This window comes from Anomaloglossus baeobatrachus, chromosome 12 (genome assembly GCF_048569485.1).
Source record: "Anomaloglossus baeobatrachus isolate aAnoBae1 chromosome 12, aAnoBae1.hap1, whole genome shotgun sequence".
Lineage (NCBI taxonomy): Eukaryota > Metazoa > Chordata > Amphibia > Anura > Aromobatidae > Anomaloglossus > Anomaloglossus baeobatrachus.
Window position 1 is genome coordinate 116310901 of NC_134364.1, and position 26704 is coordinate 116337604.

Here is a 26704-nt window from a genome sequence, read left to right on the forward strand (position 1 = left end):
TGTACCCGTGAGACAAAATGTCTGTTACCCACCGGTCTTTGACCTGTGGCAGCCAAATGTCGCAAAAGCGGGAGAGCCTGCCACCGACCGAGGATGCGGAGGGAGGCGGCCGAAAGTCATGAGGCAGCCGCCTTGGAAGCGGTACCTCCGGTTGCTTTCTTGGGGCGTGAGTGAGCCCGCCAGGAATCAGAGCTCCTTTGCTCTTTCTGAGTCCCTTTGGACGAGGAGAATTGGGGCTTGCCCGAGCCTCGAAAGGACCGAAACTTTGACTGCCATTTCCTCTGTGGAGGTTTGCTTGATCTGGGCTGGGGTAAGGAGGAGTCCTTACCTTTGGACTGTTTAATGATTTCCGCCAATTGCTCACCAAACAGTCTGTCTCCAGATAATGGCAAGCTGGTTAAACATTTTTTAGAAGCAGAATCTGCTTTCCATTCCTTTAACCACAAGGCTCTGCGCAAAACTACAGAGTTGGCGGATGCCATTGAGGTACGGCTCGTAGAGTCCAGTACCGCATTGATAGCGTAGGTCGCAAACATTTGCGTAGTTAGGGACGCCACTTGCGGCACTGCTGGACGTATGAGAGAGTCCACCTGTGCCAGGCCAGCTGAAATAGCTTGGAGCGCCCACACGGCCGCGAATGCTGGAGCAAACGACGCGCCGATAGCTTCATAGACAGATTTCAACCAAAGGTCCATCTGTCTGTCATTGGCATCTTTAAGTGAAGCCCCATCCTCCACTGCAACTATGGATCTAGCTGCAAGCCTGGATATTGGAGGGTCCACTTTTGGACACTGGGTCCAGCGTTTGACCACGTCAGGGGGAAAAGGATAACGTGTATCCTTAAGGCGTTTAGAAAAACGCTTGTCCGGATAAGTATTGTGTTTCTGGATGGATTCTCTGAAGTCAGAGTGGTCCAGAAAAGTACTCAATTTACGCTTGGGATACAGGAAATGGAATTTCTCCTGCTGTGCAGCTGCCTCCTCTGCAGAAGGGGCTGGGGGAGAAATATCCAACAGCCTATTGATGGCCGCTATAAGGTCATTTACCATGGCGTCACCATCTGGCGTATCCAAATTGAGTGCGGCGTCAGGACAAGACTCCTGATCACCCACCTCTGAGCCATCATATAGAGACCCTTCTCGCTGAGACCCTGATCCGCGTGATGACGTGGAGGGTCTCTCCCAGCGAGCTCGCCTAGGCGGACTGGGACTGTCATCGGAGTCAGAGCCCTCAGCCTGTGATGCCTGGGACCCCCTTGAATTACGGATTAATTCCAGCTGAGGGGGGCCGGGGAACATAGACACAGCGGTGTCCATGGTCTGAGCAACTGGCCTGGACTGCAAGGTCTCCAGGATTTTTGTCATAGTCACAGACATTTTATCAGCAAAGACTGCAAATTCTGTCCCCGTCACCGGGGTAGGGTTCACAGGCGTCTCTGCCTGGGCTACCACCACAATAGGCTCTGGCTGACGAAGTGCCACTGGGACTGAACATTGCACACAATGAGAGTCGTTGGAGCCTGCTGGTAGATTAGCCCCACATGCTGTACAAGCAGTGTATACAGCCCGTGCCATGGCACCCTTGCGTTTTGCGGATGACATGCTGTTGTCTCCTCAAAGCAATATAGGGTGTACAGCCAAGAAGCGACCTTACAGTGCAGTACACAAATATAACACTGTGGCACTAGTGGGGCCGCACGTATGTGCTGCTTACCGCCCGCTTAGCGCGGGTGTGTGGTCGCCAGAAACCCCTAGCCTGGGTCCCTCAGAGCCTGCGTCCGTTCTCCAGCCAGACTGCATGTGTATAATGGCTGCCGGCGTCCTGGGGAGCTGCAAGCCTGGGGGCGGGCCTAGGGCGTGCACAGAGAAAAAGCGCGAAGCCTGTGTCCTACTGTGCTCAGTGAGAGGGCTGGAGCATGTAAATCGTGCTCCAGCCCTCGGCGCTGCCGATTGAACAACGTCTCTCCCCTACCCTGATTGACAGGGTGGGGGGCGTTAACGAAGCGGAGCTAGGCCGCAGAAAAACCGGGGACTAAAGTTAGAAGCGCCGCCGCCGTAAAAGCGCGGTCGGCGCGTCCCCGGCGCACTACAAGTCGCATCTGCGCCGCCGCTCCAGGGGCGGTCGGCGCGGCGATCCACACACATAAAGTCCCCCAGTAATCTGCGGGGACTATAAGCCCAGCGCACAGCGCTACAGTCCCCGGCGCACTAGCACACCCAGCAAGCCTGGGGTGTGCGTGGCCTGCCATACGGGGACACAGAGTACCTGAAAGTTGCAGGGCCTTGTCCCTGAACGGCACTACCGCTCCACATCCAGCAGGTTCTATGGGTCTGTGGATGGAGCCCGGCCTCAGGGCTTGGTGGCCGGTAAGATCCCACTTCCTCAGAGACCCCCAGGGGGATGGGGAAGGAAAACAGCATGTGGGCTCCAGCCTCCGTACCCGCAATGGGTACCTCAACCTTACAAACCACAAGTGGGGTAAGAAGGGAGCATGCTGGGGGCCCCATATGGGCCCTCTTTTCTTCCATCCGATATAGTCAGCAGCTACTGCTGACTAAACAGTGGAGCTATGCGTGGATGTCTGACCTCCTTCGCACAAAGCAGAAAACTGGTGAGCCAGTGATCCCACTGGGGGTGTATAGCCAGAAGGGGAGGGGCCTTACACTTTTTAGTGTAATTGCTTTGTGTGGCCTCCGGAGGCAGTGCTATACACCCAATCGTCTGGGTCTCCCAATGGAGCGCCGAAGAAAACTAAACAAGCTGCGATTTTCATTTTGTATTAGAAATACTTGATTTCATAATAATTATTTTTAATACAAAAATAAAAAACCGCGACACCTTCCCTTTAAAGAGAAACTGTCACCACATTTGTCCCCTATAAACTGTGGCCACCACCAGTGAGCTCTTATATACAGCAGTCTAGAATACTGTATACAAGTGCCAAAGCCTATCTGTAGAACATAAATACCACCTTTTACTTTATTCACCTACAAGGCGGTAAGGTCAGATAAGCGACGCTGGTCTCGGTCCGGTGCCTGTTCTCTTCCTTTCATTGCCATCCTCTTTCCCTGCTTAGTGTGGATGAAGTGTACTACATCATCTACACAGAGGCCTCCATTGCACTGCTGCGCACCTCTCTCTGCCCTGCTGAAGGCATGGCAAAGTTTTGTAATGCGCAAGCGAGGGAAAAGGTTAAAAGGGACTGTATCGTGTTTTTTTTATTTTTGTGTTAAAAATAGTGATTCTGAAATCAAGTATTTTTAATACAAAATGAAAATCGTAGCTTATTTACTTTTTCTGTAATTCTAATTTTACTGGAGGCACTGGGGGCCATGTTGGATTTGCTGTGTGTGTAACGACAGTTACACACTCCTTTATGGCAGCCCCTGTGCATAGAGAATAGTGGTCGCTATCCGACCCTATGTGTAACGTTACAGTGGGCGTCTGCTGTGACCTGGACGCGCCCCCTGGGTTGTCCAGATCACAGCAGACGGCGGAAAGCAAGCGCCATTTTTGTGGAGATTCAAGCCATGAATTTTTCTCCACTTTACACCTGTCAACCGCCGGGATGTGAGTCCTGGCCGCCTCCCCTCCCCCCGTTACCGATGACACCCCCTCCCTCTGTTCTCACCAGCCCCCGCCCCCTGCCGTTACCGTCTGTAATGAAAGCCCCTCTCTCCGCTGTCCCCAGCCCCGTTCTGGCGGTCGCCGGTGTGTGTGTCCTCCCTCTGCTCTCACCAGCCCCCTGCCGTTACCGTCTGTAATGAAAGCCCCTCCCTCCGCTATCACCGTCCACGTGTGTGTGTGTGTTACAGTGACAACTACAGAGCCACCATACAGTGATAACTACTGAGCCACCATACAGAGCCACCATACAGAGCCACCATACAGAGCCACCATACAGAGCCACCATACAGAGCCACCATACAGAGCCAACTACTGAGCCACCGTACAGTGCCAACTACTGAGCCACCATACAGTGCCAACTACTGAGCCACCATACAGAGCCAACTACTGAGCCACCATACAGAGCCAACTACTGAGCCACCATACAGAGCCAACTACTGAGCCACCGTACAGTGCCAACTACTGAGCCACCGTACAGTGCCAACTACTGAGCCACCGTACAGTGCCAACTACTGAGCCACCGTACAGTGCCAACTACTGAGCCACCGTACAGTGCCAACTACTGAGCCACCGTACAGTGCCAACTACTGAGCCACCGTACAGTGCCAACTACTGAGCCACCGTACAGTGCCAACTACTGAGCCACCGTACAGTGCCAACTACTGAGCCACCGTACAGTGCCAACTACTGAGCCACCGTACAGTGCCATACAGCGTATACTGTATGTATAACAGTCAGTGTATATATGTGGGTGTGATGACCGCAGTCTGTATATATATATATATCTGTAACAGTCACTGTATATATGTGTAAGGCTCTGTGCGCACTTGCCGGTTTTTGCCGTGGATTTCCTGCGGATTTGCTGCATGTTTTGCTGCAGAAAACGTTCATAACATCTCTGCAATGATTCACCAACAAAAACTATGGGAAAAAATGCTGTGCGCACTATGCGGATTTTGACAGCTGCAGAACTACAAGGCTCAGCATGCTTCATCAAATAGTGTATGCAGTAGAGCAGACAGCAGCTGCATAACTACAAGGCTCAGCATCCTCCATCCAGGACTGTATGCAGGTGTTTTTTGCCTCCCCAAAAAATGACATGGGCATTGCATGCTAGCCAGGTACAGCAGGCAGGTACGGGCTGCCCCCAACTCCCAGCTGCCAATTTGTACCCAGTTGTGAACCAAAAATATAGCGAAGCCCTTTTTTTTTATTTCATGACTTTCATGAAATAATTAAAATAAAAAAAAGACGTGGACTTCGCCCAATTTTTAAGTCCAGCCAGGTACAACTAGGCAGCTGGGGATTGGAATATGCAGTGCAGAGTGCCCAAGCTTTCTGGGCACCCACGCTGCGTATTGCAGTCTGCAGCCACCCCAGAAAATGGCGCTTTCATAGAAGAGCCATCTTCTGGCGCTGTATCCAACTCTTCCAGCTGCCCTGGTGATGGGTGGCTCGCTGGGTAATAATGGGGTTAGGGCGAGCTTTATATTATCAGCTGGCCCTAAGCCCGAAATTCATGGTGTCACGCCAATATTAGACATGGCCACCATGAATTTCTAGTAAAGATTAAATAAAAAAAAAAAAACAACACAGAAAAATATTTTTATTAGAAATAAAACACAACACAATTAGTGACTCCATCTTTATTGAAATAAAGAACCCCCCTTCGCAGAATCCTGGGTCAAGGGTCCCGCACCGTCCAATATCATCTGATCGGTTTGCTGGAAGGCATACCGATCAGATGTTGTGTCAGGTTCACGGGCCGGAATCACATGACACAGCAGCTGATTGTATAAACGGCTTTTATATAATCAGCTGATGCATCAGTGAAAAAAAAAAACCTACACACTTACGTGCTGGCTCCTGTACGATCGCTGCAGGAGCTGTCGGTCGCACGGGAGATTGAAGCAGCGGTGGCGGTACCGGGAGGATCCGATGACCACAGTCTGTATATATATATGGGTACATATACAGTCACCCAGAAAATGGCGACACATTACTAGGAAATACACCTCCTCCCCTTTTCGGTGCAGTGTAACACCCAAAAGGGGAGGAGAATAGGCATGTCATCTAGTGACTGCCCAAATTTGCAGCTATCGTAATTCTACTAAGGATTACTATAGCTTTTTGATGTGTACACAGGAAGATGCTCCCCCTCCTGGCAATTATAAGTATTTTTTATATAAAAGTTTTATTTTACATATTTAAAAGTTGAATTACATTAAGAAAATAGTTGTTACACGATTAGAATAATATTGTTAGCTGATTTGGCCTACAAAAAAAAAAATTTTTAGACGATACAGTCCCTTTAACCCCTTCAGCCCCGGGGCACTTTCCGTTTTTGCGTTTTTGTTTTTTGCTCCCCTTCTTCCGAGAGCCGTAACGTTTTTATTTTTCCGTCAATCTTGCCATATGAGGGCTTGTTTTTTGCGGGACAAGTTGTACTTTTAAATGAAACCATAAGTTTTACCATATGGTGTACTGGAAAGCAGCAAAAAAATTCCAAGTGTGGAAAAATTGCAAAAAAAGTGTGATGGCACAATAGTTTTTGGGATCTTTTATTCACGGTGTTCACTAGATGGTAAAACTGATGTGTGGGTATGATGCCTAAGGTCAGTGCGAGTTTGTACACACCAAACATGTATAGGTTTACTTGTATCTAAGGGGTTAAAAAAATTCACAAGCTTGTCCAATAAAAGTGGCGTACGTTTTGCGCCATTTTCCGAAACCCGTAGAGTTCTCATTTTTTGGGATCTATGGCTCAGTGATGGCTTATTTTTTGCGTCTCGAGCTGATGTTTCTAATGGTAGCATTTTTGAGCAGATGCTACGTTTTGATCGCCTGTTATTGCATTTTGTGTAAAAGTTGCGGCGACCAAAAAACGTAATTTTGGCGTTTGGAATTTTTTTGCCACTACGCCGTTTACCAATCAGATTAATTGATTTTATATTTTGATAGATCGGGCATTTCTGAACGCGGCGATACCAAATATGTGTATATTTTATTTTTTTTTAACCCTTTAATTTTCAATGGGGGGAAAGGGGGGTGATTTGAACTTAGGTTTTTTGTTTTTTTTTTAATTTTTAAACCTTTTTTTTACTTTTTTTATTTTATTTTACTAGTCCCCCTAGGGGGCTATAGCGATCAGCAATCCGATCGCTATCTGCTGATCACAGCTATACAGCTGTAAACAGCAGAAATAGTCACTTTCTTTTTTCCTCTGCTCCATGCCGAGGAAAAAGGAAAGTGAAACTTCTTAGCAGCAGGCGTCATCACATGACCCTGTGCTATGATGGCAACCACCGAACGTCACGTGATCACTCACGTGACGTCCGGAGGGGGCGGCGGTAAGTAGAAAACATGGCCGCGCGCATATAGATCTCGCTGCCAGACTTTAGCAGTGAGATCGAAGGGGTTAATGTTCCGGGTGGAATGCGATTCCACTCGGAACATGTAGGCACACATGTCAGCTGTTGAAAACAGCTGATGTGTGCCGATCCATGCCACCTGCCCGCGGCAGGGGGCGGGGCTTACCGGGACACGATCCATGACGGAAAGATCCGTCCATGGTCGTGAAGGGGTTAAAGAACGCCCGCACATGCAAACTATAATACTTAGATCTGACCTCAGTAGTGCAGAGAAACGTACGCTTGTGCTGGAGAGCAATGTAGGACTGTGTGGATGACATAGCACACGTCATCGACACAGCAGGGATGGTTGACAGTGATTGCAAGAAGAGAGGAGGCGCTGGACCAAGACCAGCAACGTCGATCAGACCAGCCTGCCCCCTAGGTGAGTATAATAAAAGCTGTTTTTATGTTATACAGATCAGCTTGGGTACTTGTATATAGCATTCTAGACATGTTGTATATAAGAGCTCACTGGTGGTGGCCGCAGTTTAAGGGGACAAATCTGGCTACAGGTTCCCTTTAAGGAGTAAGTTTGGCTTTTATCCTCGGTGAGTATCATACTTATTATACTTCTATAGACATTATTTTAAGGGTTTATCCAAATATTAAGCCTCGGAATATATGTAATAAATAAGGAGATAGAGGTTAAGCTATCCAAACATAAGACTTACAGTGCTAATGTTCTCCGCAACAATAGCTGGATAAAAGTGCGTCTTCAAAGTTCGGAGTAGTCGATTGGCCTAGAACACAAACAAGGAATCAATAATAATAACAACAATAATATTATGGAAAATCAATATATTACTCTTCATTATTTAATTAGACTGGTCCAATGTGAACCGCTGGCCAGATTCTCCAAACCCTGGATGACTGAAAGCTCTCCACTGTATATGTACCTTGTCAATCAATTGGTGAGGGGAGAAGACGGCTGAGAATGTCAGACTAATCAGGTCTCTACCTTATAGTCCTAACCAGAGGAAAGTGTATTTTCCCTGAAACGTCGGAGTGCTTCAGGGGAAAACATACATGCGGTCACACAGAAGACTGATTTACGCTGCCTGCAGTTTGGGCAGCATGAATAAAATAACAGTTTCATTTTAAAGGAGTCGTATGGCCTTAGGGTACAGATCTGCAGTCACTCAACTTGATTGCAAACTCGTAAATCATCACATCATGCTGTGCGAGTATTCTGCAGTGACAGCAGCAGCAGGCACGTGACCAAAGTCTGTATGGTAATTTGCACGCATGCAATCACATGCTGACTAGATGGCTATGGCCTCGCTCAATGCAGGCGTATTGCATGACACTGGAAACAGTCTATTCGGAGTCTAAGCAGGAGTCTGCATATCACTTACCTGCAGCCACTGTTCCCTGCAAGGATAATGACTGTAAACTTGGTGTTTCAGACTGGACAACCCCGTTAAGGCGGATTTACAAGCACCCATCAACAATATGCCAAGTTAATCAGTGCCAATTCACCCCATGACATTATTTCATGGAGTGGGTTTATAAAGTAGGCTTAGTAGCGGAGTCCGCTCCAAACAGGGCAGGTATTGGTTGTCTTAAAGGGCTTATCCAGGCCTTTTTTCTTTTAACAATATGCTTAAGAAACAACAATGTTGACAGAGCAGCGGCATCTCTTCTGCTATGACGACAGGGTGTAACTACTGATGTCATACTGATAAACAGCTGGGAGCCGGCTGTCAAAGTGCATGGAGCTGGTGGTCAATCAATAAGAAACTGGCGGTCACTCCACATGGACAGAGCGGCCTGGAAGACTAGGAGCTGCTCTGCAGGCATGAAGCTGCTAAAACGCCGGCAAGAGCGTCCGCTCTGAGTCGTCGTCAGATACAACAGGCAGGTTAGTTGCCTCTGTTGGGAACTACCTGCCTGTTAGTTAGAAGATACATTTTAGGTGTCAGGCCACCCCTTTAAAACTTTCTTTACTCCCTAACCACTTTTGCAATTATCTTTATTGTACAATTCTCTACACTTCTCCCTATCTTATACCTAAGGGTAAGTTCACACACTGCGTTTTTCGCGGCATTTTGGGTGCGTTTTTGGCCTCAAAACTGCATGACTGCTTCCCCAGCAAAGTCTGAGTTTTCATTTTTGCTGTCCGCACACAACTTTTTTTTTAAGCTGCGTTTTTGAGCTAAAAAAAAAAAAATGGCCATGTCAATTTTTTCCTGCGTTTTTCCCCCATGCAATGCATTGGAAAAACGCAGAAAAACGCAGAGATAAAAAACGCAGCCAAAATCACACCAAATCGCGGTAAAAACGCATGCATTTTTTGCTGCGTTTTTTTGCACGCTTTTAGTGGCCAAAAACGCAGCGTCAAAAAAACGCAGCGTGTGCACATAGCCAAATTGTGTTTTTACTGCACTTACTGTGATGTTTCCTTTGAGAGAAGTTTGCAATGCACAGTCACAGGAGGCTGGAGCTGCAGTCACTCCCACTGTGTCCATCACTGGAACAGGACATCACCAGGAGGAGATGTTACAGTAAGGCTACTTTCACACCTCCGGCTTTTGCAATGCGGCACAATCCGGCACTTTGCAGGAAAACCGCAACCGTTTTTTTTTGCTGCTGGTTGCGTTTTTCCTGCATAGACTTTAATTAGTGCCGCATTGTGCCGCATGAACTTGCGTTCGGTCCGTTTTTTGCCGCATGCGGCAGATTTAGCCGATGCGGCGGCCGGATGGAACGTTCCCTGCAACGTTTTTTGCTCCGGCAAAAAAAACCGCATCGCGCCGCATCCGGCCGATGCGGCGCTTTTCCCAATGCATCCCTATGGATGCCGGATGCGGCAAAAACCGCATCCGGCCGCCGCATGCGGTTTTTGCCACTGCGCATGCTCAGTAGCATGCCGCAAGCGGCAAAAACCGGACCGGCCGCATGTAAAAAACTTATGCAAAGGATGCGGTGTTTTCACCGCATCCGTTGCATAGGCTTCACAGCCGGATTGAGCCGCACGGCTCAAACCGGATGTGTGAAAGTAGCCTTACTTACTAGTTTCTTCCATCGCCGCCCCCGAGGATGTCCTGGATAATGTACGCTGTGGCCACGGTTAAAGCAGCATCAGCATGCTACTTCACTGTGCAACCGCTTCCATTGCTTATGTGAAAGACACCGGTTGGGGGGCAGTGCTAGTAGTGTGTGACACCAGCACTGCCTGAAAACGAACTTTCTTTAGTGCTAATGTTACTTACTGCTTCTAGCACTGCTACCTAATGATGCTTCATTTGAGGGCAGTGCTAGATACAGTAAGTGACGCCATTGCTGATGATGCTTCGTTTAAGGCTATGTGCGCACGTTGCGTTCTGCCATGACAAAAATTCTGCAGCGTTTTCTTACTGCATGTGCGTTACAAAACACAGCTGAAAAGCTGCGTTTTGGATGCATTGTGAATGCAGGCATCCGTTGCATAGGCTTCACAGCCGGATTGAGCCGCACGGCTCAAACCGGATGTGTGAAAGTAGCCTTACTTACTAGTTTCTTCCATCGCCGCCCCCGAGGATGTCCTGGATAATGTACGCTGTGGCCACGGTTAAAGCAGCATCAGCATGCTACTTCACTGTGCAACCGCTTCCATTGCTTATGTGAAAGACACCGGTTGGGGGGCAGTGCTAGTAGTGTGTGACACCAGCACTGCCTGAAAACGAACTTTCTTTAGTGCTAATGTTACTTACTGCTTCTAGCACTGCTACCTAATGATGCTTCATTTGAGGGCAGTGCTAGATACAGTAAGTGACGCCATTGCTGATGATGCTTCGTTTAAGGCTATGTGCGCACGTTGCGTTCTGCCATGACAAAAATTCTGCAGCGTTTTCTTACTGCATGTGCGTTACAAAACACAGCTGAAAAGCTGCGTTTTGGATGCATTGTGAATGCAGAATGGATGCGTTCTGGATGCTTGCTCTGTCATAGACAGACTGGGAAAAGCATCCGAAATGTACAAAAGAAGTGACATGTTGCTTTTTAGAACACATCCATTTTGTAAAAAAAATTGGCATGTAAAACGCTGCGTTTTAAAACGCAACGTGTGCATGGATTTTGTCAAATTCTCAAAGACTTTGCTGGGGATGCAGAACGCATGTGTTTACGCTGCAGCTTAAAATGCTGCGTAAACGCATGAAAAGAAGGGAATTTTGTTTACTTACCGTAAATTCCTTTTCTTCTAGCTCCAATTGGGAGACCCAGACAATTGGGTGTATAGCTATGCCTCCGGAGGCCACACAAAGTATTACACTAAAAGTGTAAAGCCCCTCCCCTTCTGCCTATACACCCCCCGTGCTCACGGGCTCCTCAGTTTTGGTGCAAAAGCCCGAAGGAGGAAAAAATGATAAACTGGTTTAAAGTAAATTCAATCCGAAGGAATATCGGAGAACTGAAACCATTTAACATGAACAACATGACGATAAATCATGATATTCAAGTATGTCAGGAAGCCCTCTCCTGGTGTCACCCCCCCTTTCCTTCACACAACTGGTTTAGCAACAAATCCCACCGCTGCCACCAATATGTCACCCAGGTACGCGGCCGCGTACCCTTCAAGTCCCTTGAGCAGGGTGTTGACCATCCGCTGGAAAGTGGCAGGGGCATTCCTCATCCCGAATGGCATCACCGTGGACTCGTACAGTCCAAATGGGGTAATAAAGGCAGAGCGTTCCCTGGCCTTGCGAGTCAGGGGGATCTGCCAATATCCCCGGCTCAGATCCATGATGGTCAGGTACTGAGCCCCGGCCAACTGATCGAGCAGGTCATCGATGCGTGGCATTGGGTACGCATCGGCGACCGTGACCGCATTGAGCCCCCTGTAGTCCACGCAGAACCGAGTGGTTCGGTCCTTCTTAGGGACGAGGACTACAGGCGAGGCCCAAGCGCTGTTGGATGCCTGGATCACCCCCAGCTTCAGCATCTCGTCAATCTCCTGGCGCATGTGTTGCTGCACCTCCAGGGAGACCCGATATGCTGAACGCCGGATCGGGGGATGATCCCCAGTGTCCACGTGATGGACAGCCAAGTCAGTCCTTCCGGGCTGGTTGGTAAACAACCCCCGGAAGGGGAGGAGGGTGGCCCACAGCTGGGACCGTTGGTCTTCCAAGAGCTGGTGGCCAACCTCCACATCCTCAATGGATCCGCCTGCCCTAACCTGGGCTAGCATATCCAAGAGGGTTTCCGCTTCTCCCTCCTCGGGCAGGTTGCACACGGGGAGCGCACATGCCTCCCGCTCATGATGTGCCTTCATCATGTTCACATGGAAGGGCTTCCGCCTTCCACGGGCAGGGTCCAGGGTGACCAGGTACGTTACAGGGTTGAGCTGCTGGTACACGAGGTATGGGCCTTCCCAGGCTGCCTGAAGCTTGTCCTGTGGTACGGGGACCAGTACCCACACCTTTTGACCCACTTGGTAGGTCCTCTCACAAGCGTTCTGGTCGTACCAACGCTTCTGATCGGCCTGGGCTTGAGCCATATTGTCGTGTACCAGTTGCGTCAAGGCCTGCATTTTGTCCCGGAAGCGCATGACATACTCGATAACCGACACTCCAGGGGTGGCCAAATCCCCTTCCCAAGCCTCTTTCACCAGAGCCAGGGGGCCCCGCACACGTCGCCCGTATAGCAGCTCAAACGGTGAGAATCCTGTTGAGGCCTGTGGAACCTCCCGGTAAGCAAATAACAGGTGTGGGAGATACCGCTCCCAGTCACGCCCATGGGAGTCGACCAACATCTTAAGCATCTGCTTTAAGGTGCCATTGAACCGCTCGCACAGGCCATTAGTCTGTGGATGGTACGGGCTGGCCACCAGATGTCGCACCTGGACTTGCTTACAGAGGGCCTCCATCAGCTGGGACATGAATTGGGTCCCCCGGTCAGTGAGCATTTCCTGGGGAAAACCCACTCGGGAGAAAATCTCCAGCAATGCGGTGGCCACCTTGTCAGCCCGAATGGACGACAAGGCCACTGCTTCTGGGTACCGGGTGGCATAGTCCACTACCGTCAGTATGAAGCGTTTCCCGGAGCTGCTGGGGATGGCCAGCGGGCCGACCAGATCCACAGCCACCCTCCTGAAAGGCTCATCGATGATTGGCAGAGATACCAGTGGGGCTTTGGGGCGTGGCCCCGCCTTCCCCACTCTCTGACAGGTTTCACACGAACGGCAGTAGGCAGCCACATCGGCCCCCATTTTTGGCCAGTAGAAATGCTGGTTTAACCTGGCCTTGGTCTTAGCGATCCCTAGGTGTCCGGCCATCGGAATCTCATGTGCGATCCGCAACAACTCCGTCCGGAACGGATAGGGTACCACCAACTGTCGGTCCCTGGGCCACGCCTCCGGTGAACCCTGCTGGACCGTGGCCCGGTACAGCCGTCCTTGGTCCCAGACCACTCGCTCCGGGTCCGAGTCCGAGGGAGGCTGTGCCGCCTGCTCCTTAAGAGCTTTCAGGCTGTCGTCAGCTTCTAACGCTGCCTGAAACCCCTGACTAGATGTGGCCAGAATCGACGAGACTGTCACATCTTCAGTCAGTACCCCGGGACCTGTGTCCTGGCCTCCACCTGACTCGGCTGCCACTTGGTCAGAAGGGGAAGAGCTATCGGACCTCCGGGAGGCCCCTTGGCGTCCAGCACTCCCACTGCGGGTGACAGCGGCCACAGCCGCTGCGACCGTGGGTCGTGCCTGCTCCTCCTCCGTTCCTGACCAAGTCGCCGGTTCAGGCAGACCTACCTGGCTTCCTGACACCCCGGTTGTGGGGGAACCATGCACCGAGATCTTACCTGGGAGCACTTCCGCTCCTGGACCGGCCCCAATCTCACCTGCCTGTTCCCCTCCTGCAGCAACAGAACCCCGCTGTGAAATCTCTGGGGACCCCACATTTGCTGTGGTAGCCCCCACCCCACACACTGGTCCTCCCCCTGCAGCACCCTGCTCTCTGCTTATCCCTTCAGAGGGCAACAGATCCCAGCTCACAGGCTGATTACTTGTAGAGGCATTGTCACACCTTTCTCTGACCCCCTCCCCTGTCACAGCTGCAGCTGAGTGTGTGTCTATGGTGTCTATGCAAGCAGAAATATCAGAGTTCACTCCCTCCTCCCTTACATCATTCATAGATAACACATTAACATTGTTAGGAGTCATGTCAGTACGGGCTGAAGGTTCAGCCCTTGGGGGGGGCCCAAACTGGGAGGTTATCTGCCCCAAATCTGTCCCAAGTAGCACGTTTGCAGGGATCCGATCAGTTACCCCCACCTCCCTCACCCCCCGCCCTGCGCCCCAGTCCACATAAATGTCAGCAACAGGCAGCGCCGGGTCAGTGCCTCCAATCCCGGAGACAGCGAGGGTTTTTCCAGGGATCAAGTCTTGGGGGGACACCATCTCAGGCCGCACCAGAGTCACCTCCGAGGCGCTGTCTCGCAGTCCTATGGTCACAGACCGGCCGACGGTGACAGGTTGGAAGCTGTCCAGGGACCTACCACCACCCCCACCCACACAATACACCTTGGGCGGCCCCTTGGGACGGGGACGGAGCCGGGGCCTTGGGACGCTGAGGGCACATGGCCTTGAAGTGTCCAGGTAGGTTGCACTGGTGGCACCGTCTTGGTTCCGCCACGGGCCTGGAGAGGGGAGTTGAGGGGGACACCCCCTGCAGTCTAGGGGCAGGTGGGGCAGTCGCAGAATTCATCTTACCCCCTCTCCAGGTGCTGCTGGTGGCTGCTCTCCTGGCCTCAGGGGCCCGATTGTTGGTGTAGTCATCGGCCAGGGCAGCTGTAGCCGTGGACCCCTTTGGCTTCTGGTCTCGGATGAACTGGCGGAGATCCTCAGGGCAGTTCCACAAGAGTTGCTCCGTGATGAACAAGTCCAGGATCTCCGGTCCGGTGGAAAGCTGCAGGCCTTGGGTCCAGTGGTCGGCAGCTCGGGCAAGTGCCCGCCGGTGGTCAGCCCAGGAGTCCTTTGGTCCCTTCTGTAGGCTCCGGAACTTCTTGCGGTAGGACTCTGGAGTGAGGTTGTACTGTTGGATCAGGGCCCGCTTGATGGTGTCGTAGCCCTGATCTGCCTCAGCAGGCAAGTCCCCAAGGACATCCAGGGCCTTACCCCTTAAACGGGGGGTCAGGTATTTGGCCCACTGGTCCTTGTCCAGATGGTGCTGCAAGCAAGTCCGTTCAAAAGCAGTCAAGAAAGAGTCCAAGTCTCCATCCTTCTCCAGCACTGGGAAGTCCTCAACACGGACCTTTGGAAGTTTGGTGTCTCGAAGGTCACATGTGGCTGATGAGGGCCGGAGCTGAGCTAGCTGCAGCTGGTAGTCACGGTCTGCCTGTCGCTCTCGCTCTTCACGCGCTGCCTGCCGCTCTCGCTCCGCAGCCTCACGCTCTGCGTGCCGCTCTGCCCTGCGCTCTGCCAGGAGTTCCTTGTAGCCCTTCTGGTCTCCAGCCTGGAGAAGGGCCATAGCCATTTGAAGAAGGCTATCCGAGCCTCCCAGGCTCGGTGGAATGGCACGTGGTGATCTGCGGCACGCTGCAGAGCTAGGCGATTCACTGTCCCTTTCAGAGCGGAGGGCTGGCATCTGGCTCGTTGAGGAACCTTGGGTGAGCTCCTCCTCATCTTGTCCAGCAGTGCCAGGTTGCGCAATGTCCTCGGCAGAACGGTTTTCTGGCGTCGAGCTCCTGGAGGACTCGTGGGCAACCTCCTCATTGCTGTCCACAGCACCGTCCTCCCTCTCTTCGGCTCCTGCCTTAGCATTGGCCAGTTGCATAGCTCTGCTCCTGGTGCCATCAGCCATTCTTGCAGACTTTTGGTCACTGACACAGAACTGACACCTGATGCCTCCACACACCTTACAGTATCTGCACTCTGACACTCTAGTGTTGAGCTAGTCTGAAGACCCCAGCAGCCACAGCTGCTGCAGGCAGTCTTTAGTGTCTGGGAGTATGGGTCTCACACTCACACACACTATTATCTCGATCCCACCGCTATGCCACCAATATGTCACAAACCACCGGGGGGGTCACTCAGAAATCCCCCGCGCTGGCTACCAGTACGTCACAATCGGGGGGTAACAAGTGGGGGTCACCCCTCCTTTATACCTCCCGACCGACAGACAGAGCACGTGACGCGCTCTCTAGCGCCCCTCTTATAGTCAGGCCAATTATGGAATTGCCCGACCATAAGCAAGGAGGCCGCTATACTACTTATGCCGATTATTGAAGGGTCCCCGGTGAGAGTAAGGTATATATTCCCCCGACCTCCGCGGGCGGAATATATAAAATCTCCCCGAATCTCACTGGCCTCCCCACAATAATCCTTGGCACAATTCGCTGCCACCAACCGATTTACGGTAACTATTAGCCGAACACACATACGTGGGATTCAAGATCGAGATAACAGAACAGCCCAAGATTAATTATATAATTTAATCAGCCTAAAGCACACTAGAAACTACAATATATACAATAGGGAATCTACAGAATATACATATGTCAGAGTACAGTTACAATCAAAGCATGGGTTACAAACAGGCATACACAGTTCAATCAGTTACCTTGTGCGTCTGGCCACAGGGGGGCGCTATAGACCAGGTTTCCAGGAACTCCCACAGATGTTTCCTACACGTGCCCCCAGCGAAAGAACGCTGGAAAATGGCCGAAGTAGGGTTATCAACCTGGGCAGATCCAGGTCCCCTCCTACCTTAGTGACCTCACAGGGAAGCACTGCTCCACCCCTGGCTGGAGTTATGGACAAAATCCACAACATGGAATATGGCCATAACTTGGCCTGGGAGCGTCGTAGGCGGACGCCAATGCTCTCATTGTGACAGTTATGAATTTAGCTACAGAACGAGGGGACTCATGACCTGTCTGCCAGTTCCCCATTGGCTGATATCACGCCTGGGGCATTTCCCAATGTCCTGCTCCCATAAAAAGGGTGTGCCGGCATCGTCCGCATGCAGAGACACCATTTTTATGGTTGCCATATTTATCGGAAATATGGCTTGCGAGATATGAACCATTTTTTACTGGAGTCGTTCTGTCTGGCTATTTCCATAGCCTTGCTAACTAGCTAGCAGCCCCCACTACAGGGTCACGGCAGGGAGTCATCCTGTGTCCATTGTCCTAAAGCCACCTAATTTCCATATCACAGGACATGGCCATGGAGGTGTAAGTGGAACACTGAGAACAAGAAGGGAGGGGGCACTGCCAGGGAGTGATGAGGGATTATGACTGGAGTCATAATTCATCTTCATATCCCGGGATTTGCCTCACACTGCATGTGCGTTACAAAACACAGCTGAAAAGCTGCGTTTTGGATGCATTGTGAATGCAGAATGGATGCGTTCTGGATGCTTGCTCTGTCATAGACAGACTGGGAAAAGCATCCGAAATGTACAAAAGAAGTGACATGTTGCTTTTTAGAACACATCCATTTTGTAAAAAAAATTGGCATGTAAAACGCTGCGTTTTAAAACGCAACGTGTGCATGGATTTTGTCAAATTCTCAAAGACTTTGCTGGGGATGCAGAACGCATGTGTTTACGCTGCAGCTTAAAATGCTGCGTAAACGCATGAAAAGAAGGGAATTTTGTTTACTTACCGTAAATTCCTTTTCTTCTAGCTCCAATTGGGAGACCCAGACAATTGGGTGTATAGCTATGCCTCCGGAGGCCACACAAAGTATTACACTAAAAGTGTAAAGCCCCTCCCCTTCTGCCTATACACCCCCCGTGCTCACGGGCTCCTCAGTTTTGGTGCAAAAGCCCGAAGGAGGAAAAAATGATAAACTGGTTTAAAGTAAATTCAATCCGAAGGAATATCGGAGAACTGAAACCATTTAACATGAACAACATGTGTATACAAAAACAGGGGCGGGTGCTGGGTCTCCCAATTGGAGCTAGAAGAAAAGGAATTTACGGTAAGTAAACAAAATTCCCTTCTTCTTTGTCGCTCCTTATTGGGAGACCCAGACAATTGGGACGTCCAAAAGCAGTCCCTGGGTGGGTAAATAATACCTCATAATAGAGCCGTAACGGCTCCGTCCTACAGGTGGGCAACTGCCGCCTGAAGGACTCGCCTACCTAGGCTGGCATCTGCCGAAGCATAGGTATGCACCTGATAGTGTTTCGTGAAAGTGTGCAGGCTCGACCAGGTAGCTGCCTGACACACCTGCTGAGCCGTAGCCTGGTGTCGCCAGGCCCAGGACGCTCCCACGGCCCTGGTAGAATGGGCCTTCAGTCCTGAGGGAACCGGAAGCCCCGAGGAACGGTAAGCTTCGAGAATTGGTTCCTTGATCCACCGAGCCAGGGTTGACTTGGAAGCTTGTGTCCCTTTACGCTGGCCAGCGACAAGGACAAAGAGTGCATCCGAGCGGCGCAGGGGCGCCGTACGAGAAATGTAGAGTCTGAGTGCTCTTACCAGATCTAACAAGTGCAAATCCTTTTCACATTGGTGAACTGGATGAGGACAAAACAAGGGTAAGGAGATGTCCTGATTGAGATGAAAAGTGGGCAAGGCAAATGGCCAGGGCGAAAACCCCTGAGCAGAGCACCACGACAGGAATATTTTCCACGTCCTGTGGTAGATCTTGGCGGACGTTGGTTTCCTAGCCTGTCTCATAGTGGCAATGCCCTCTTGAGATAATCCTGAAGACGCTAGGATCCAGGACTCAATGGCCACACAGTCAGGTTGAGGGCCGCAGAATTCGGATGGAAAAACGGCCCTTGAGACAGCAAATCTGGTCGGTCTGGCAGTGCCCACGGTTGGCCGACCGTGAGATGCCACAGATCCGGGTACCACGACCTCCTCGGCCAGTCTGGAGCGACGAGGATGACGCGGCGGCAGTCGGCCCTGATCTTGCGTAACACTCTGGGCAACAGTGCCAGAGGAGGAAACACATAAAGAAGCCGAAACTGCGACCAATCCTGAACTAAGGCGTCTGCCGCCAGAGCTCTGTGATCTTGAGATCGAGCCATGAATGTTGGGACCTTGTTGTTGTGCCGTGACGCCATTAGGTCGACGTCCGGCATCCCCCAGCGGCAACAGATCTCCTGAAACACGTCCGGGTGAAGGGACCATTCCCCTGCGTCCATGCCCTGGCGACTGAGAAAGTCTGCTTCCCAGTTTTCTACGCCCGGGATGTGAACTGCGGATATGGTGGATGCTGTGGCTTCCACCCACAGCAGAATCCGCCGGACTTCCTGGAAGGCTTGCCGACTGCGTGTCCCACCTTGGTGGTTGATGTAAGCCACCGCTGTGGAGTTGTCCGACTGAATTCGGATCTGCTTGCCTTCCAGCCACTGCTGGAACGCTTTTAGGGCAAGATACACTGCCCTGATCTCCAGAACATTGATCTGAAGTGAGGACTCTTGCTGAGTCCACGTACCCTGAGCCCTGTGGTGGAGAAAAACTGCTCCCCACCCTGACAGACTCGCGTCCGTCGTGACTACCGCCCAGGATGGGGGTAGGAAGGATTTCCCCTTCGATAATGAGGTGGGAAGAAGCCACCACCGAAGGGAAGCTTTGGTTGCCTGAGAGAGGGAGACGTTCCTGTCTAGGGACGTCGGCCTCCTGTCCCACTTGCGTAGGATGTCCCATTGAAGTGGACGCAGGTGAAACTGCGCGAAAGGGACTGCCTCCATTGCTGCCACCATCTTCCCCAGGAAGTGCATGAGGCGCCTCAAGGGGTGTGACCGACCTTGAAGGAGAGATTGCACCCCTGTCTGTAGTGAACGCTGTTTGTCCAGCGGAAGCTTCACTATCGCTGGAAGAGTATGAAACTCCATGCCAAGATATGTCAGCGATTGGACCGGTGTCAGATTTGACTTTGGAAAATTGATGATCCACCCGAAACTCTGGAGAATCTCCAGAGTAACGTTGAGGCTGTGTTGGCATGCCTCTTGAGAGGGTGCCTTGACCAGCAGATCGTCTAAGTAAGGTATCACCGAGTGACCCTGAGAGTGGAGGACCGCAACTACTGTAGCCATGACCTTGGTGAAAACCCTTGGGGCTGTCGCCAGGCCGAACGGCAGTGCCGCGAACTGAAGGTGTTCGTCTCCTATGACGAAGCGCAAGAAGCGCTGATGCTCTGGAGCAATTGGTACGTGGAGATAAGCATCCTTGATATCGATCGATGCTAGGAAATCTCCTTGGGACATTGAGGCGATGACTGAGCGGAGGGATTCCATCCGGAACCGCCTGGTCCTTACGTGTTTGTTGAGCAGTTTTAGGTCCAAAACAGGACGGAAGGACCCGTCCTTCTTTGGAACCACAAACAGGTTGGAGTAGAAACCGTGACCCTGTTGCTGAAGAGGAACCGGGACCACCACTCCTTCTGCCTTCAGAATGCCCACCGCCTGCAGAAGAGCCGCGGCTCGCTCGGGAGGCGGAGATGTTCTGAAGAATCGAGTCGGAGGACGAGAGCTGAACTCTATCCTGAAACCGTGAGACAAAATGTCTCTCACCCAACGGTCTTTTACTTGTGGCAGCCAGGTGTCGCAAAAGCGGGAGAGCCTGCCACCGACCGAGGATGCGGTGTGAGGAGGCCGTAAGTCATGAGGAAGCCGCCTTAGTAGCGGCACCTCCGGCGGTCTTCTTAGGACGTGATTTAGACCGCCATGCGTCGGAGTTCCTCTGATCCTTCTGCGGCCTTTTGGACGAGGAGAATTGGGACCTGCCCGCACTCCGAAAGGACCGAAACCTCGACTGTCCCCTCCTCTGTTGGGGTGTTTTTGGTTTGGCCTGGGGTAAGGATGTTTCCTTTCCCTTGGATTGTTTGATGATTTCATCCAATCTCTCACCAAACAAACGGTCGCCAGAAAATGGCAATCCAGTTAAGCACTTTTTGGAAGCCGAATCTGCCTTCCATTCCCGCAGCCACAAGGCCCTGCGTATTGCCACCGAATTGTCGGCTGCAACCGCCGTACGGCTCGCAGAGTCCAGGACAGCATTAATAGCGTAGGACGCAAATGCCGACGTTTGAGAGGTTATGGACGCCACCTGCGGCGCAGACGTACGTGTGAGTGCGTCAATTTGCGCCTGACCAGCTGAGATAGCTTGGAGTGCCCATACGGCTGCGAATGCTGGAGCAAAAGACGCGCCGATAGCTTCATAGATGGATTTCAACCAGAGCTCCATCTGTCTGTCAGTGGCATCCTTGAGTGAAGCTCCATCTTCCACTGCAACTATGGATCTAGCCGCAAGTCTGGAGATTGGAGGATCCACCTTGGGACACCGAGTCCAGCCCTTGACCACGTCAGGGGGGAAAGGGTAACGTGTATCCTTAAGGCGCTTGGAAAAACGCTTATCTGGACAAGCTCGGTGTTTCTGGACTGCCTCTCTGAAGTCAGAGTGGTCCAGAAACATACTCTTTGTACGCTTGAGAAACCTGAAACGGAATTTCTCCTGCTGAGAGGCTGACTCCTCTACTGGAGGAGCTGGGGGAGAAATATCCAACATTTCATTGATGGACGCAGTAAGATCATTCACTATGGCGTCCCCATCAGGAGTATCAAGGTTGAGAGCGGCTTCAGGATCAGAATCCTGATCAGCTACCTCCGCTTCATCATACAGAGAGTCCTCTCGCTGAGACCCTGAACATTGTGATGATGTCGAGGGGATATCATAGCGAGCTCGCTTAATCGGTCTGGGTCTGGGGCTTAATCGGTCTGAACTCTGCGACTGCCCCACCTGCCCCTAGACTGCAGGGGGTGTCCCCCTCAACTCCCCTCTCCAGGCCCGTGGCAGAACCAAGACGGTGCCACCAGTGCAACTTACCTGGACACTTCAAGGCCATGTGCCCTCAGCGTCCCAAGGCCCCGGCTCCGTCCCCGTCCCAAGGGCCGCCCAAGGTGTATTGTGTGGGTGGGGGTGGTGGTAGGTCCCTGGACAGCTTCCAACCTGTCACCGTCGGCCGGTCTGTGACCATAGGACTGCGAGACAGCGCCTCGGAGGTGACTCTGGTGCGGCCTGAGATGGTGTCCCCCCAAGACTTGATCCCTGGAAAAACCCTCGCTGTCTCCGGGATTGGAGGCATTGACCCGGCGCTGCCTGTTGCTGACATTTATGTGGACTGGGGCGCAGGGCGAGGGGTGAGGGAGGTGGGGGTAACTGATCGGATCCCCGCAAACGTGCTACTTGGGACAGATTTGGGGCAGATAACCTCCCAGTTTGGGCCCCCACCAAGGGCTGAACCTTCAGCCAGTACGGACATGACTCCTGACAATGTTAATGTGTTATCTATGAATGATGTGAGAGAGGGGGGAGTGAACTCTGATATTTCTGCTTGCACAGACACCATAGACACACACACAGCTGCAGCTGTGACAGGGGAGGGGGTCAGAGAAAGGTGTGACAATGCCTCTACAAGTAATCAGCCTGTGAGCTGGGATCTGCTGCCCTCTGCAGGGATAAGCAGAGAGCAGGGTGCTGCAGGGGGAGGACCAGTGTGTGGGGTGGGGGCTACCACAGCAAATGTGGGGTCCCCAGAGATTTCACAGCGGGGTTCTGTTGCTGCAGGAGGGGAACAGGCAGGTGAGATTGGGGCCGGTCCAGGAGCGGAAGTGCTCCCAGGTAAGATCTCGGTGCATGGTTCCCCCACAACCGGGGTGTCAGGAAGCCAGGTCGGTCTGCCTGAACCGGCGACTTGGTCAGGAACGGAGGAGGAGCAGGCACGACCCACGGTCGCAGCGGCTGTGGCCGCTGTCACCCGCAGTGGGAGTGCTGGAAGCCAAGGGGCCTCCCGGAGGTCCGATAGCTCTTCCCCTTCTGACCAAGTGGCAGCCGAGTCAGGTGGAGGCCAGGACACAGGTCCCGGGGTACTGACCGAAGATGTGACAGTCTCGTCGATTCTGGCCACATCTAGTCAGGGGTTTCAGGCAGCGTTAGAAGCTGACGACAGCCTGAAAGCTCTTAAGGAGCAGGCGGCACAGCCTCCCTCGGACTCGGACCCGGAGCGAGTGGTCTGGGACCAAGGACGGCTGTACCGGGCCACGGTCCAGCAGGGTTCACCGGAGGCGTGGCCCAGGGACCGACAGTTGGTGGTACCCTATCCGTTCCGGACGGAGTTGTTGCGGATCGCACATGAGATTCCGATGGCCGGACACCTAGGGATCGCTAAGACCAAGGCCAGGTTAAACCAGCATTTCTACTGGCCAAAAATGGGGGCCGATGTGGCTGCCTACTGCCGTTCGTGTGAAACCTGTCAGAGAGTGGGGAAGGCGGGGCCACGCCCCAAAGCCCCACTGGTATCTCTGCCCATCATCGATGAGCCTTTCAGGAGGGTGGCTGTGGATCTGGTCGGCCCGCTGGCCATCCCCAGCAGCTCCGGGAAACGCTTCATACTGACGGTAGTGGACTATGCCACCCGGTACCCAGACGCAGTGGCCTTGTCGTCCATTCGGGCTGACAAGGTGGCCACCGCATTGCTGGAGATTTTCTCCCGAGTGGGTTTTCCCCAGGAAATGCTCACTGACCGGGGGACCCAATTCATGTCCCAGCTGATGGAGGCCCTCTGTAAGCAAGTCCAGGTGCGACATCTGGTGGCCAGCCCGTACCATCCACAGACTAATGGCCTGTGCGAGCGGTTTAATGGCACCTTAAAGCAGATGCTTAAGATGTTGGTCGACTCCCATGGGCGTGACTGGGAGCGGTATCTCCCACACCTGTTATTTACTTACCGGGAGGTTCCACAGGCCTCAACAGGATTCTCACCGTTTGAGCTCCTGTACGGGCGACGTGTGCGGGGCCCCCTGGCTCTGGTGAAAGAGGCTTGGGAAGGGGATTTGGCCACCCCTGGAGTGTCGGTTATCGAGTATGTCATGCGCTTCCGGGACAAAATGCAGGCCTTGACGCAACTGGTACACGACAATATGGCTCAAGCCCAGGCCGATCAGAAGCGTTGGTACGACCAGAACGCTTGTGAGAGGACCTACCAAGTGGGTCAAAAGGTGTGGGTACTGGTCCCCGTACCACAGGACAAGCTTCAGGCAGCCTGGGAAGGCCCATACCTCGTGTACCAGCAGCTCAACCCTGTGACGTACCTGGTCACCCTGGACCCTGCCCGTGGAAGGCGGAAGCCCTTCCATGTGAACATGATGAAGGCACATCATGAGCGGGAGGCGTGTGCGCTCCCCGTGTGCAACCTGCCCGAGGAGGGAGAAGCGGAAACCCTCTTGGATATGCTAGCCCAGGTTAGGGCCGGCGGATCCATTGAGGATGTGGAGGTTGGCCACCAGCTCTTGGAGGACCAACGGTCCCAGCTGTGGGCCACCCTCCTCCCCTTCCGGGGGTTGTTTGCCAACCAGCCCGGAAGGACTGACTTGGCTGTCCATCACGTGGACACTGGGGATCATCCCCCGATCCGGCGTTCAGCATATCGGGTCTCCCTGGAGGTGCAGCAACACATGCGCCAGGAGATTGACGAGATGCTGAAGCTGGGGGTGATCCAGGCATCCAACAGCGCTTGGGCCTCGCCTGTAGTCCTCGTCCCTAAGAAGGACCGAACCACTCGGTTCTGCGTGGACTACAGGGGGCTCAATGCTGTCACGGTCGCCGATGCGTACCCAATGCCACGCATCGATGACCTGCTCGATCAGTTGGCCGGGGCTCAGTACCTGACCATCATGGACCTGAGCCGGGGATATTGGCAGATCCCCCTGACTCGCAAGGCCAGGGAACGCTCTGCCTTTATTACCCCATTTGGACTATACGAGTCCACGGTGATGCCATTCGGGATGAGGAATGCCCCTGCCACTTTCCAGCGGATGGTCAACACCCTGCTCAAGGGACTTGAAGGGTACGCGGCCGCGTACCTGGATGACATTGCCGTCTTCAGTCCCACCTGGGAGGACCACCTAGAGCATCTAGCACAGGTGCTCAGGCGGATCCACCGGGCAGGTTTGACCATCAAGCCGGGAAAGTGTCAGCTGGCCATGAGCGAGGTCCAGTACCTCGGTCACCGGGTAGGCGGGAGAACACTGAAGCCCGAGCCTGAGAAAGTGGAGGCCATCGCATCCTGGCCCACCCCCAGGACCAAGAAGCAGGTGATGTCCTTCTTGGGGACCGCTGGGTACTATAGGAGGTTTGTTCCATGCTATAGTAGCCTGGCAAAGCCCTTGACGGACCTCACCAAGAAGAAGCTGCCCTCTGCAGTCGATTGGACAGTGGACTGCGAGACAGCCTTCCGGGCCCTAAAGGACGCCCTGTCCAGCCCGCCCGTGCTACAGGCAGCCGACTTCACGCGGCCGTTTGTAGTACAGACCGACGCCAGTGACTTCGGCCTCGGTGCGGTACTCAGCCAGGTGGACTCTGCGAGCCAAGAGCACCCAGTCTTGTACCTGAGCAGGAAGCTGTTACCAAGGGAAGTGGCCTATTCCACGATGGAGAAGGAGTGCCTGGCCATAGTGTGGGCCCTGCAGCGTCTGCAACCCTATCTATACGGGCGCCACTTCATCGTGGAGACGGACCACAATCCCCTCAGCTGGTTGCACACCGTCTCTGGGACGAATGGGCGATTGTTGCGATGGAGCCTTGCGCTCCAGCAATACAACTTCACCATTCGCCACAAAAGGGGCCGTGACCACGGTAACGCAGACGGGCTGTCCCGACAAGGAGAGGTCGCGGACGGGCGCACGGGGGAACACCGGAGTGTGCTGCCCCCTAGCGCCCTCAAAAGGGGGGAGGTGTGAGGCAAATCCCGGGATATGAAGATGAATTATGACTTCCAGTCATAATCGCTCATCACTCCCTGGCAGTGCCCCCCTCCCTTCTTGTTCTCAATGTCCAGCATCTGTGAAGGTGTTACACCTCCATGGCCATCTCCTGTGATATGGAGATGAGATGATGTGGGAACAATGGACACAGGATGACTCCCTGCCGTGACCCTGTGGTAGGAGCTGCTATCTAATTAGCAAGCTTGGAAGTATCCAGACAGAACGACTCCAGTAAAAAATGGTTCATATCTCGCAAGCCATATTTCCGATAAATATGGCAACCATAAAAATGGTGTCTCCGCATGCGGACGATGCTGGCACACCCTTTTTATGGGAGCGGGAGCTTGGGAAATACCCCAGGCGTGATATCAGCCAATGGGGAACTAGTAGACAAGTCATGAGTCCTCTCATTCTGTAGCTAAATTCATAACTGTCACAATGAGAGCGTCGGCGTCCGCCTACGACGCTCCCAGGCCAAGTTATGGCCATATTCCATGTTGTGGATTTTGTCCATAACTCCAGCCAGGGGTGGAGCAGTGCTCCCTCTGAGGTCACTAAGGTAGGAGGGGACCTGGATTTGCCCAGGTTGATAACCCTACTTCGGCCATTTTCCAGTGTTCTTTCGCTGGGGGTCACGTGTAGGAAACATCTGTGGGAGTTCCTGGAAACCTGGTCTACAGCGCCCCCCTGTGGCCAGACGCACAAGGTAACTGATTGAATTGCATACCTGTTTGTAAACCATGCTTTATCTGTAACTGTACTCTGACATATGTATATTCTGTAGATTCCCTATTGTATATATTGTAGTTTCTAGTGTGCTTTAGGCTGATTAAATTATATAATTAATCTTGGGCTGTTCTGTTATCTCGATCTTGAATCCCACGTCTGTGTGTTCGGCTAATAGTTACCGTGAAGCGGTTGGTGGCAGCGAGTTGTGCCAAGGATTATTGTGGGGAGGCCAGTGAGATCCGG

General features: G+C 52.6%; 1 protein-coding gene across 1 annotated transcript in view; it reads right to left on the reverse strand.

Moving 5' to 3' along the window:
• NUSAP1 (nucleolar and spindle associated protein 1) overlaps positions 1–26704 on the reverse strand; it is a 177867-nt gene that overhangs the window by 146724 nt on the left and 4439 nt on the right. Inside the window, exon 2 of the mRNA XM_075330138.1 lies at positions 7712–7780. Within this exon, the coding sequence (XP_075186253.1) occupies positions 7712–7780 (69 nt within the window). The remainder of the gene's footprint in view (positions 1–7711; positions 7781–26704) is intronic.